The 14,872-nt window shown below is 46.2% G+C and overlaps 1 protein-coding gene across 1 annotated transcript in view; it reads left to right on the top strand.

Moving 5' to 3' along the window:
- Nucleotides 1-14,872, top strand: part of GALNT17 (polypeptide N-acetylgalactosaminyltransferase 17) — a 2,143,439-nt gene that overhangs the window by 2,109,541 nt on the left and 19,026 nt on the right. Inside the window, exon 10 of the mRNA XM_069614885.1 lies at nucleotides 6,714-6,881. Within this exon, the coding sequence (XP_069470986.1) occupies nucleotides 6,714-6,881 (168 nt within the window). The remainder of the gene's footprint in view (nucleotides 1-6,713; nucleotides 6,882-14,872) is intronic.

Below are 14,872 nucleotides of genomic sequence, written 5' to 3'. Positions count from 1 at the left end.
ACCAGGAGTTGGACTTGGCTTTGGGCTTCAAGGGGATCCTCATGACAAGGGCAAGAACATCAAGAGTATCAGAGATAGAAGAGTGGAGCAAGGAAAGGGCTGTGTCAGGATGTGTATCAGACAGAGGAGGAGGAGGGGGAGAGAAAGTGGTGGTGAAAGCCTCAACTGACACTCGCTTCATGGTTCAGATGACCGAAAAGCTACGTAGCAGTGCAGGAGTTGGCTTGGCCAGAGGGGTAGAGAGGGAGAGATGGGAGGAAAGGAGAATGTGATCACTCCAGGAGAGAGGAGTGATGACATGGATAGAGGGGGTGTGGGGTGTCTGAGGAGACTAAAACATCCACAGTGTGCCCTGCCGAGTGAGTTGGGTCAGAGCGAAAAATAGAAAGAGAGAGAGAGAGAGAGTCACAGAGGTCATGAAGGACTCCAGAGGAGGGACAGGAAGCATCCAGGTGGATGTTTAAATGTCCAAGAAGGAGGAGTTGAGTGGTCAAAGGCAGGAGGGACGAGGAGAGGTCTGCACACTCAGAAAGAAAGGAAGTGATCTGACAAGGTGGCTGATAGATAGTAGCCATGGTAACAGAGGGCCACGAGAGAGAGCGAGCCTGCAGACAAGGCATTTGAAAGAGAAGTAGGCCTGCATAGGAATGACAGAGGCAGGAATCCACTCTGGGAAGATCAAGGCTGCACCTCTTACAGAACGGTTGGGTCTGGGCACGGAGAGGATCTTGTAACCTTCAGGGAGGAGAGTGCCAAAGCGCGTGACTGAGCTGGCCGTGAACCATGTCTCGGTGAGACAGAGGACATCGATATCAAGTTCTTCAAGGAGGTGGCAGATGTCAGAGGAGTGTTTGACAGCTGAGCAAGAGTTGAGAGTTACAATATGGAGAAGGTTGCCAACCTTGAAAGACTTCAGGGGACGGGTACAAATCAGAGGTATGCCCTGTGGAGGTGTAGAGGGAGCCCTGTGGGGGGCAGAAGAGGAAGGAGGAGAGGGCAAGGTGCCAAGGAGGAGGCAGAGGGGGGAGTCAAGGAAGCCAAAGAAGGGAGAGAAGGAACAGCAGGAGAAGAAAGAAAATGGATAAGGCGCTGGAAGCATCTATCAAAGAGGAGAAGGTTGACCTAAGGGCCTTGGACCAAGATGGTGCCATTCAGGTAAACATTAATGATGACCTTAGAGGAGTGGAAGAGGGGGCCAGGAGGGCCTCCCACCGGGTACCACCATTAATGGGAGAAGAAGAGAAAGGAGAGAGCACAGAGACCATATGAAGAGTCCATAGGTCTGGCGAGGGAACGACAAAGGGATTGCCGGCGAGGGTTTGTCTGGAGGAAGCACTGGTATAGGTGTCAGTGATACGGAGGCCCGGGTTGGAGACCAGGATATTCTTTTTGAACTTCTTCCTACCAGACTTAGTGAGGAGAGCAGGATAGTCGATAGAGCAGCAGTTTGAAAAGATAAGCGAAAAAGAGAGCACCATAGAGTAGGTGGGGGAAGAGGAGAGGGGAAGAGGGGTGGAGGGGAAAGGTGGAGGGGAGACACTAGGGGAGGACACAAGGAGGAGTGCAAGCAGATGAGAAAGAAAGGGACAAGACAATAGTGGACGATTGACTAAGTAGACAAGAGCTCAGATGGAAGAACAAGGCAGTCCGGTAAGCAAATCAGGTTACCAGGGCACCAGGAACAGAGCAGTCAATAAAAAGAGAACCTAGAGATGGGTGGAGCACAGCAGAACACAGACCAATATATGAAAGAACAAAGCATCTACAAATGTAAACCTAGAACAAGGAAGAATGCAGCAGAACACAAAGCAATACAATGCAAAACAGGGCAGTCAATGAGGAATAGCGAACGGGGCGCGTGGGTGCAGGTGGCTGGAGAAGGGGGCACGAGGCACACACGATAGGGAGTTGCGAGGGACCACTCGGTCAGGGACGTGCGATTTGAGTGAACCACACACCCTACCCTGCGGTGTAAGAATAAAACTTTAACAAATGCACAACTTACTGTGCCACGTAGCACCTGCCCTTATCAAAGTAACATAGAAGTTGATTTGGTATTTCATGATGATGGTGGGGATGGCCTATGGAGACAGAGGGTGAAAATCCATGTTTGTGCACACTTACCTGCTGTCTGAGAAGGGGTTCGGGCCCTGTGTCCTCCTGGTCTGAACAGGTCCAAACAGGAATTGCCCTTGTCTTCCTCTGCCCTTCGCTTCAGCCGCCCGGGTGAGAGACACCCTTGATCTAAGAGTTAAGAGCAGAAAGGAAGAGGTAGGGCTAAGAGGGTGGGTGCAGCTTAGGCCAGGCGAGGCTGGAGGGCTCCTTAAGTAGGTAAAAAGACCGGCAAGCAGGAAGGCACAAAGTGGGCGGGGCTTAGGCCAGAAGAAGCTGGAGGGCTCCTTAAGTAGGGAAAAAGAGCGGCAACCAGGTAGGCACCAGGTAGGCGGGGTTTAGACCAGAAGAGGCTGGAGGGCTCCTTAAGTAGGGAAAAAGAGCAGTAACCAGGAAGGCACCAGGTGGGTGGGGATTAGGACAGAAGAGGCTGGTTGGCTCCTTAAGTAGGGAAAAAGATCAGCAACCAGGAAGGCACCAGGAGGGTGGGGCTTAGGCCGGTGAGGCTGGAGGGCTCCTTAAGTAGGGAAAAAGAGCGACAACCAAGAAGGCACCCAGTGGGCGGGGCTAGTGCAGCAAAAAGGGTCGGGAGGAGGCACATCAATGTACCAGGCAGATTAAATTAAAGGAGTTCTTATGTGCATCTGTCAACAACTGTAATCCCAACTTAAAAAGAAGCCCTTGTGTTCTCAAAATAGCTGATCTGGTGCTCTTAGAAGCAATTGCTCTCAGTTTTTACGAAGTTAGCATGCTTCTCTGTGTTTCAGTTCTGTTTCTTTAGATGTATCAGCTTTTGTACTATGGAGTGAAGGAAGGGGAATATTTCATTTATTTTGCTGTCACAAAAATATGTGTCAGTCTTTAGCCATGCATCATGGAGTACTAAAAAGTCCTTGATAGCCATCCTGCCACATTTACCTAAACAGGTGGGTCTTTAGAGATTTATGGAAACGACTGAGTGTTGTTACCGCCCGAATTTCCAGTGTGAGGTTATTCCAAATCGTTGGGCCATAAACTGCAAACCGCCGGTCACCCGTAAATATACATTTTGAAGGGGGAATATGGAACAAGAGTTTGTCGCATGACTGCAACTGTCGGGTAGGTTGATATTTAGTAATGTTTTCTGAGAGGTAGCTGGTGGCCATCGTATTGACACATTTAAGCATCAGGCACAGCATTTTGAAATCAATATGATCCTTCAACGTAAGCCAGTACGAAGATGGACGCAGGTTAGAAATCAGGGAAGATTTCTTTACTGCGAAGATGAGTCTAACAGATGCGTTTTGGGCTTTTTGCAGTCTCCGAATTTGTGTAGAAGGGATGCCTGCTAGCAACACATTACAGTAATCCAGGTGCAAATTCACCAGGGTTCACAGCACCACGGTGTGATCAGGAACGAACTGTTGCACCTGTCTCAGGATGAGTAAGGTGCCAAAAACTGATTCCACCATAGCACCTATCTGGGCTGTGCTCCCCAGGTCCTTCTGCCAAATGCAACCCAGGTTTTTTATTTTAGGAGGGAAGACTAGATGTGAGCCTAGAAAGCAGGCCGCCTCTGGACGCCTGCTATCCTCAGAAGGTGTTTTGGGCCAAACAATGCTACCTCTGTTTTCCCAGCATTTAGAAGCCACCAATCTAAGGACATCTACCCTTTGATTTCATCCAATCATCGTTCAATTGTCTGAAAAGATTCCTCCCCCTTCAAAATTTTGATGAACACTTGGGTATCATCCACATGCGAGTGAAAGTTCACTTTGTGCTTCATCAAGCTATCCATCAATGGCCTATCATATAAATTAAACAGGCATGGGAGAGAGTGAAAATCCCTGTGGAATGCCACAATCCTGTGGGAGGGAATTTGAATGGAAACCGCCCAGTTTGACTCATTGTTCCCAGTCTGACAGAAAGGATTGGAACCAACTCAGCACCTGCTCAGATATATTTCCGATCTCTCCGAGGCGTCTAAGCAAAATGCGGTGATGCACCATATCAAACACTGCAGAGAGATCCAGCATGACCAGTAGGGATGATTCTCCCTTTTCTGCCTCTTCAAGGAGATCATCCCACACTGCCATCAGTGCCATTTTTGTTTCACGGCCGGTCGGAAACCTGATTGAAGGGGGTCCAGCAGAGATTCCCTATGCACATAATCCTGTAACTGTGACATTACAATCTTCTCCAGGATTTTTCCGGTCCATGGTAACTGTGCCACTGGCTGATAATTCTGCAAGTCCTCAGGATGCAGCTTAAGTTTTTTTTAAGAGAGGGGTGACCACAGATTGCTTGAACATTGCATTACTGAGCCAGATAGTAGTGATTTATTAATGAACTGTGTCAGGAAAGGGGATAAATCACCCGCATGCCATTTTGCTACGCTTGTTGGTATACGGAAGAGTGTATCATTGTTGGGCTTCAAATTTTCCATCAAAGACAACATCTCATCTTCCTTGACTAATGAGAAGGAGAAAGGCTCCCCAGCCAAATAGGCATGTGTTATCTAGGATCCCTTGATATCATTATCCGTACCTATTCCAATCTGGGATAGTGATGTGATCTTTTCCTGGATCAACTGAATCTTCCTATGGAAGAATTTATTGAACACATTGGCCTGGCTCATCGAGGATTGCATGGCTGAAAATACACTTTTTGATTTAAATAGCTGAGAAGAGTTTTCTTGGTTGGTTAATAGAAGCCTCAAATTTCTTAATCAGGAACTCGGATTTGTTTTGAAGAGAGCGTTTTTATATTCCACTTGCACCACTTTCACGCTAGAATCACACAAAGGAGTTTTATCTTTCCTCCACTTTTTTTCTGTTGCTCTAAGATGTTGTTGCAGTGGAAGACGTTTTTGTGTAAACCAAGGTTTAGAGATTCGTTTAGCTTTCCCCTTTTTAAGGGGTCTACTCTATTACAGATATTGCCCATAATCTCAGCTCCTTCATGAAAGAAGACTTTTCAAGACAATTGGGAATCGATTGATTCTAATTCCCTCATTAACTCACTGGTCGAGATCTGGAGCAAATCTTCGGACTTCTGGTATTGAACAAGAGTAGAATTCTTTGTCCGCAGGAACCCCTTCCTTTTCCAATCAACAGTAAACAGCCTTGCAGCATGATCGGACCAGGACACAGGCAACGTGGCTGTCTGTTTTTTGCTCTCTCCTCTACATAGAAACACATCAAGCTTTGCACGTGATGGCTACTCTCCTCCAAACTGCCCAATTTCTCTGTCTTCAGATGTTACCCAGACGTCTTGCGCCTTCCTCAGAACTCTCTCTCCAAACTGCAACATTCTCCTCGAGGTGTTCCTAACCTCCTCCGACCTCCCAAAATCACTTCTCCTCCAGATCTCATCTCAGTATTCTTCTGTCTCACCACTCCCTGACAAACTCCTTTGTCCAATTCTTGCTTGAACAGCCACTCTGCTAGGCTGTATTTGTTGCTTTTTAAAGAATTGATTGTGCTCCCCTGGGGTGGTGCTTAAGGAGATAGATGCGACCTGTGCTTTGGAGTTTGTGCTGGTTTGTGATTGTACAATGGATTGGGGGCCACAGAGGGGGCTGGTCTGAGGTTACATTAAGGACTGCATCAATACTGGGTTTCGGAAAAGCTCTGGCACGTGTGAGGTCTCTTTTCTTTTACCCAGGGACCTCTGATGCTTTTGCCTGCTTTAAGTTTTTCTGGAAAGTCTACGAAGCTGTTTGTTCCATTTTTATTGCCATTGTCATGAGTTGTCCACTTTATATCTCCCTGTAGAAGGGCAGGAGAATCAAGTTTCTGTTCACCCTTGCGTGGTACAAAAAAATTAATTGCTCATTGTTCAAGTGCAACTTTGTGTCCGCATGTTTGCCATGGGTTACACCCATGTGAGTCATGAAGTCAATCTTTCCATTGGCATCATTATCAAAGGAGCAAATGTATTTTGTTGGTTGCAGGGGCCTTTGGGATGCTGTAATATTAGTATATCAAAGGGAAAATGGCGGCTGCTGAAAGAGTGCTTTGAGCAGGATACACTCGAGAAGCATGACCCGACAGTGGATTGACATCAGAAGCCCTATCTTACATGTATCTTGAATAGCTCTCTATGGCAGTGCTCCATACAGAACTAAAGACCTGCAATACAGTTCGTATGTTGATATGGGCGTATCATGAGGTTTAGAGATGCTGGCTAGGCGTGTCCCTCCACGAGCAATGTTCTCAGGTCACTTTTGGGAGTTTCACTCATGCCCTGTATTTAGGCATTATGGGTTAAGTGTCCACTATTGTGATCTGTGGCAACCAACCCTTTAAAGTTTTAAATCCCACAGAGACAACTGAGCCTTTGCTCTTCTGTGTTGAATGCATTGAGTAGCACTGAAAACCCTCTATTTACCATAATACAGAGCGTGAATAATCACCGGAAAGTGCTAGGATCACAACACGTGTTTATTGTTCATAGAGTTGCACTTTGTACCTGCAGTGATTTTAATAAATGTATGTCATGAGCAAAACATCAATCAATCAATCAATCAGTTTTCCTTTACGCAGAATCTCTTACCTTATGATTCCCGAGAGTGTAGTTTGGGTTGTCAGATAACTCATGAATGTTTGTGTTCTGTGCAGCTCTCCAGGTACACTAAAGAGGGATTCCTTCATTTGGGCACTCTGGGGTCCACCACCCTCCTGCCAGACACTCGCTGCCTTGTCGACAACAAGAAGAGTCGGTTCCCTCAACTTCTGGACTGTGAAAAAGTGAAAAATAGCCTCGACAAGCGCTGGGATTTCACACAGGTTTGTTCATACCATTTTTTAAAAAAAATACATTATTTGGTTAAGTATTTTAAATCTATATTAAGTCAATTGCGCTAGGCTTGATTGGAAAATCAGACTGAACATGAAGATGGCCGTGCACCTATACGTGGAAGTGTCGATATTTTAGCACACATGTTATAAACATATGCAGGTAAGTGACACCATGTGCTTTACCTAATGTAGAGCCATGCAAATATGCAAAACGTGAAACATCTCCAAACCCAGGCACATTGTTTGGCATGCGACATCCAGTTCTCAATTATACAGCAATTTGGGTTAAAACCCATACACCAGCGGGATTCTGGGATAAATGTGCATGGCCGACGTGTGTGTCGGAGGACCATTAGCAGTGAAGACGTTTTGAAGTACAGGGACAATATGGCTGCAATTAGAGAAAAGCACCCTCACTATTTGCGGAAGAAAGAAGAACGGTCAGATGCAGCACAGCAGACTCGGCAGACAGCAACATTGAGTATCGGGGAGGCATGTGAAGCAGGGAATAATATGTTGCATAGTGTACCCCAAGCTGTTTGCTGTAAGGATATGCACTTTTTGAAAGGAGTTATGCACCATATAAAGCGCAAGGATGTGGGCTGAGGGCTTTATACAAGCACAGAACTATCAGATTACCGGCAGTACATTTATGATGTATTTGTTGGGGGTAGGTTATTTTGTATAACACCAATACAAGAAAAGTGAGTAAAAAATCTAATTTCCAGATGTCATTATGGAAAACAGCAATGTAGCTTGAATGAATATATTCTGAAGATTTTAGAGGATCCAAAATTGAGCATAGACTCCTTGTTCTACCCTTAGTGGTGTGCAGGGAGATTCTGTGGTGTGGAGTTGGGCTTCAGAACATTGGTGGATGCCAGGGCGGAAATGACCTACGAGTGTGATTGGGCCTTAAAACATGGATATGCCCCGAGATGTGGATGGGCCCTGTAGTAGGGATGGGTTGAAAAGCAGGATGGAAACTGGAGTGTGATGGGACTAAGGGGGATGGGCCTCCACCAAGGAGTATGGATGACACTTGAGTGAGTTACTGGGTCGGGCTTAAAGTAAGTATTTGGTTAGATTGATTTCGAATTATGTTACTGTTATGCATATGTGTGCCCAACATAACAACACAAACAGGTACACACCCTAACCTGTACTCGAAAATTCTAAACTCTGGCAACTAGTTAATACACTTAGGGCCTCATTAAGAGGTGGGCCGTATGGGGTTAACAACGCCGGTAAAGGTGCGGGAGCCGTTAACCCCATACCGCCCTATTATGAGGTCCGCTCGCGGGACGCGCTCTGGACGTGGGTTTACCAGACATCCTTAGTGGGTCCCGCGAGCGGCCCAGCATGCTAACAACGGGCCTGTCATTAACTGGCCCGTTGTCAGAATAGCCCGGTATTTCCCCATTCAGGGACCACGGACCTGCATGGCTACCTCCAAACTCGTAATGAGGCCCTTAAATGTCTTTATGGCAGGAATTTATCAATACTGATTAAAATGAAATTGAGAAAATCTTGTGACCGGTCATGAACATGAAATGAACTGATGACACCATGACATCGTCACCTCAGAGTATGTTCAGAGCAGAGGTCACAATAGTTGACCTGGGCGAGTGGTTGGCAGGGAGGGAATGGGGGTGCTGTGCGAGGAAGCGTTAAGGGTGGAATGAAAGGGTGCAGGCAGATCTTGCTGTTATTGGGCAGGGACATTTAAAAAAAAGTATTTATGTCATTACCTGGTGCAGTCTTTCCATGCATTTCCCAGGCACGGCAGTCACTTTTATTTTAGCCATTAAAGCATAACCTCTTTGCACTTGAAATGAAAAGCGAAGGATTTTAAAGAAATTGGGAGAAGGTAGAATAATGGATTTTGAATGACAGGCAGTTTTATCTGAGCCTGTAAAATTGCAATCATCTTTGCACTTGAAGAGAGAACATTCATCAGAAATTGTGATACTGTAAAGTAATGGATTTTTTCAATGCACCTCAGAACCATCAGTGACACCCAATTTAACCTGTATCTTGCTATGTCTTATGATTTGTGGTTTAGAATAATCTGCCAGCCAGACCCTTACCTTTTTAGTTTTGGCAATTAGGTGGTACTGAAATGGAATTAAGGTGTGATGTTAGGAGCGACACAAAGCTTGTGGGTGTTGTTTGGTTATTTAGCCACTCATTGACAGCCTATGACCATACCTATCTCTATTGCCATTCCCACACACTACCTGTCATTCCCGCCAAAAACACATCCTACTGGGCTCTTTTGGAGCTAGCTCTGTCTAGCAGTAACATCAAAGTGTATCATGCATAGGGCTTCTCAGTATCGTTTGTAAGCAGGCATCTGAGAGTGACCGGCTTAATTACAGCTGCAAAAGTGTTACTGGTGTAATAAAATGTCCTAACCAAGTTGTTTTGTCAGACGCTTGATTTATAATGAGTATGCATGTCTTTGGCATCTGTTTCATGCACTGAAGTCCTGTTAAAAACAATCACTGGCAAAGCCAACAGTTGTGTCTTGCGCTAAGCATTTTTAAGGCACTACTATCAAATGCCAAGGTACTAAAACCATTTTTCAGATGTCTCCATCCTATTGCCAAGAACTACCATTATGGCAGGGCCTGCCAAATGACTATAACCCATTTACACAAAAGCCCAAAACATTAGCTTTACCATGCTTGTTCAATTCAGTTATCAATTTCTGAAAAGAGCTGAATAAATTCTTCTGTGTACCCATTTCTTTTTTTTTACTTTCACATATTAGAGCCAGGTCAAGATGTTGCAAACCATTAGCAACATATTTGGTGACGAAGTGACTCTTCATACACATACACTGGATAGGGAAACGTCATCTTTTATACATGTGGCCAGGGCGACACCAAGCATTCATGCTGCCTCCTCTGCAGTACCTTTTCACCACACCTGTCTGCAGTGACTACAGATTTGATCATTTGCATGGACAATCGGAACCCACTGTCATATGCTGGTGTTGACGCCTGGGATGCCCCTTTAGAAAAGCCTTGTTGTCGAAGCAGCCACAAAGTGTGGACTGTAAAGGAAGCAAGTGAACTTTTCCAGCAATATCTGAAAATCATGATACTGCAGCTAAATTGGTCTGCAGGTAAGGTAGAGAGGAGACATTGGGAGGGAGGTTGGGCACAGCGCCTGGAAGTCTGGCAGTGTGTGCACAGCATTTGAGCTGGTTGGAATGACACCCACAAAGGGATGCTGGTTGTGAATGGGGAAGAGATAGCGACACAGGGATGGGTAGGTAGTAGACATCTTCTGTGCAACACCATGCGTGCTGATTTAAAGCGGATGTGGTAGCAACTAAAAAGGTGCCCTTTCAAATGCCAGGATTGTCAGATAGAAATACCTAGAAGGCCCTTCAATGAGAAAAAGCAAACAATCAAAAACCCTTGAATCAAACGTTATTGAACCATAATGATCACTACGTCTAGAATAAATATGGTACTGTTAAAACCATCTGATTTGTGTAGTATGTGCATTACTTAATACACTTTACTATGTTTATAACATTGCCCATTTCCGTCTGCTTAGGTCTACGGGTTGCACTTGCCGGGGAGCCTGGTTTAAGAGATACTTCATTCGTGTTGCATCTCTTCTTTCTGACTGTCCTAATAATGCAACATACCTTGACATATACACCACGGAAATGCTCTGATGACTTACCAGTCATTTTCACTGTTCCTAGTCCTACTCGTGCTTATCACATGTCTTACTCTCTGAAGGTGTTCACCATCGGACAGTACCCTTTACAAAAATACTTCTTGCTTCCTCTCTTTTAGCCCCTCCCTCTCATAGCCAAGGGTATAAAGCACCTAACCTGTCCCAGGAGCCTCCTTCCAGTATCAAAGAAACCAGTATGATCGTACCGCCGGGGAGGGCGAGCAGGGAGACAGTGCTGTGACAAAGAACACTAGGAGTAATGAAGGGTACTGGTACGTAATCAGAGCATTACCTTCATGTCCTTCTTCCTAATCGTAGTACTTACTCTATCGGGTATGCGAAAGATCCAAAGATCAGAACCGGACATACTTGGACCAAAAAAGAATGACCTCACCCATGCAATCAGGATCATTGCAAATCCAATAGAGTGACCAAAGTAACCACCCTGAGGAGATAAAGGGAAGTCTGGTGGACATCCCTCACAGAAACCAACTGAGAGGGGGAAACGTCCAAGGTGCTGTGTATAGACAAATGTCCAGACCACTAAACAGTATGATTTAAGGGAAGTCAATGGTTCTTACCATGGGCATTCCAACCCAGAGACCACCAGAGAATCACAGAAATCCCAAGAAGTGGACATAGAAGAAACACATCACTAGGCGACTTCCAAGTGTAAGAACCCCAAAGAACAAGCTGATCAAGATAGATGCCTGGCACTCCCAACCACATTAAAAGGCAACAACTGCACTCTATTTCCGACACCAGATGATCAGGAATAGCCTTCCATAAAGACCTTTTATCCGAGATTACACATTGCAATAGTCTAAATGTAGGAATGGCCAAGTGTTGAAAAAAGGAACCAAAATGGCTTCCAAAATATGCCAGGCAGGGTTGGCAAAATGTATTAGCCCCCCGCATTGGCAAGGAGATTTTACGAAGGGTGATTACCATTTGCATGCTACTTGATCCTACAGCCGAGTTTGGGAATTTTTGGAATATTTGACATGTACTGCAAGCAAATGTTTTTTCACGATACTTTGTAAATAAAGGTTTCACTGTGCGTGGCTGGCCCTTGACTGGCAATATTGCACCAATTATGAAGTGTGCTTATGGTGCCATGCACCATTTTATGGAAAGTACACTTAGATATATGTTCACCCGTCATTAGGTCATGTATGAAAACAAAGAAATATGCCCCTCAGAACTAGTGGAATTTGTAAGAAATGCAAGGGCTGCCAGGTTCCTGCAGTGCCAACTGCGCACCTGTCAAAGTCCTACTCTAAGAGACAGGAGAATGAGGCTGGGGCTCCTATGGCCTACCCCCATAAAGGGAACAATGTTCATAGGGGAGGTAAACATCCTTCAAATGAGGGTGCCAACCCTAGGCTCCTACCCAGAGGCTGGTGCCTCATGTCCCTCATATATAATCCACAATGTATCCTGCCCTTCTGCCTGCAGGCATAGAGTTGCATCTCAGTTAAGCTGAAGAAGCAGACACCGCAAGTGAAAAGAACCAGGTGCCAAAAATGCACATATTCTTAATCCCATCCAGAACTTCAAACATGCATCAAGGTTGATTCTGCTTGCTACCGCTGAACCTGAAATATCCAAGGAGGAAGGGAAAGTAGTACATAGGTTATTATTATTATTTTTTTATAGTCACCCAGAAAGACCTGAACAATGATGGACACAACTGCTTAGCACGCTGAGTGTGAGATCGACCACACCCCCCAAGCCCCAACAATATAATAGGGTCAGGAGATCGCTCTCAACCATGTTACATTGTTCAAAACGCTACAACAATCCCCATTTGTACTCGCCATTGGGGAAGATGCAAGGAAGGACCCAGAGCATTCTCCTAACCTATTAAAGTGCTAGAATGCAATCATAGAATCCAAACATGGGTTATAAAGTCAGAAGACACAAGTGGCTGGCTACACCAAACACCCTCCTTTTCAACGGTTTTTAACAGGCCTGCGACAAACGGATGGCCTTTACCTAATCCAGTCATCCTCACAGGTGAAGCAATCACCTGGCCAAACTGCCTATGGGCCACCACTAAACATGTCAGAGAACTCTACATCTAGCACCCCATAGCTCATGATCAGAGCCAGTCATGAACCCCAGAGTTCTGAAGCTGCCATGGTACATACGGAATGCTCTAACTCTCTGGTATTTCTGATTCTCCCGGAGTATCATATACCACTCCAAGGAACCCCCTGAACATAGGAAGACCAGGGCCAGGGATTTCCACTGAGAGCAGCAACCATGTCATTTCCACTATGAAGCAGGAACCTGTAGAACTAATTCCATAAGGCAAATGAATTCACCCCCACCAAGAGACTGCATGTAGAACCACAACACAATATCGAATCCAGGCGAAACTTGTATCCTGAAACCTGTTACCACCAAACCGGAGAAGAATGGGAGAACACATCCCACTTCCACCTAAGACTGATGTCAGAAACCTATATGGGCAGGAGGTAGAACCCAGAGAGCACTCGTGCCCACCCACATTAAAATGTTGAAATCCACAATAATGCCAATGGACCCAATATGCTAGGGCTGCCATGTCCAATGAAGAAAAAGGCACAGCTGGAACCTGACAACAATCCAACAGGCCCAAAACCTTGCAACCGCTCAAAAACCATGAAAGTGGACACCCAGCACTTACACTAGTCTGTGCACATCTCCGGCAGCATGCTCAAAGCACACACCCTATGTCCGGGGAGAAAAGGAACTACATAGAGGGCTACCATGACATCCCAAAACCAATATCTTCACCCTGAGCCTTCAGTGAACGAGTTCTCCCAACAAAGAACCCGTCCATGGGATTTTGGGTGACCAAGCACCACTCTCCTGGCCACAACCAGACTGCAATTACTGTGACCTCAGAGCAGCCTGCAGCGTCAGTTCCAACCCATGCAGAGTGCGGGCGGCACACTTCTGTGTGTGCTGCCCTAAAGGTAAGTGGGGTGGGGGGTTGGGAGGGGTGATGCCGGCCAGGGCAAGGGGGCACAGTGATCCATATGATCACTGCACCACGCCGTAACTGGCGTCAGCATTTTGGCCATCACAGTTACAGGCGGCGTAGTGATCACATAGATCCCTAAGGGACTATTAACCTGGAACCTCTACCTTCCCAACGAGTGAAGGCATGCGTCCCCAAACAGCACGATCCTCCCCGCAATGAGAGACAATGAAGGACTCTCCCAAAATGGGAATAAGGCCAAGACAGAGTGCGGGTGAGCGTAAATGGGAGTTTATCAATCAGAATAGGGCATGCAAAGAACTCTGCAAACTCCGAGAGCGCTCTGTCTGACAATAGCAAAGACAGGCGTATATATTTACAAAAAACGTCATAAGAACCTACATACTATAGGGGGCACAAGTTCAAGGGGATTGGGTGGCGACGACTAACTATAGGTGCTGCTGTGATGTGGTTGGCTTTGGCTGGAAGACGTCACTGGGCAGCCTCGTGGGTTGGGCTTGGCCTGGCAGGGTGGCGGAGTTCATCCGGCTGGTGTTGTCGTGCCATCGCGGCCAATGTCAGAGATGAATGTCCTTTCCTGACTTATTTGCCCTAGGCCATGCACACCGCAGTCATTCACTCGTTTCAGTATTATCTTCTTTAGTAAATCTTCCAATAGGTTATACTACAGGTTAATGCAACACAGGAGGAATGTACCTTGTGAGGGGACTGGAGGCAATATGTCAGGGCATGGTTACCAGTGTCCTGTTGACCGGGGTCATAGGTCGAGGGGCTAAGCTTCAGGGCCTGGCACGGGCGGTACATGTCTTTCTGCCTTGTTAGAAGTTGTTATGGATGTTCCGCTGTGTGTTGTCAAAGTGTTGGGTGTCCTGATTGCACAGGGCCATAAGTCTGAGATGGTCCAGTGGGTTGTAAGGTTTACGAGGGGGCGCGTGCGTTCAGGCAGAGGTTTACTGCTGTGCTGTAAATAATGCAGGTGGCGGGTGGTGGCCTTGGGTGCTACAGAGGGGGTTACAAATCTTTGAAGCGGCTCCAGTCTGGTTTGGGGGAGGTAAAGCAGCGCGGCGCGGTCTCTGCTCTCATGCCTTTGGCAGCCTTCACAGGGTGGGAGGGGGAACGGCCTTGCAAGTAATTCACAAAGGTATCTCCCTCGTGCGTTGCTGAATACAAGTAAAAGACATCGCAAATATTTGAACACTTTCTATAATACTTATTTAACATCACGTCAAAACATGCTTTTAACCTTCGCTGGGTGCGCTTTGATTATACCCAGATCGAGCATCAT

This window comes from Ambystoma mexicanum, chromosome 9 (assembly GCF_040938575.1).
Source record: "Ambystoma mexicanum isolate Mex_15411 chromosome 9, UKY_AmexF1_1, whole genome shotgun sequence".
Classification (NCBI taxonomy): Eukaryota; Metazoa; Chordata; class Amphibia; order Caudata; family Ambystomatidae; genus Ambystoma; species Ambystoma mexicanum.
This window is presented reverse-complemented; position numbering and strand designations above follow the sequence as displayed.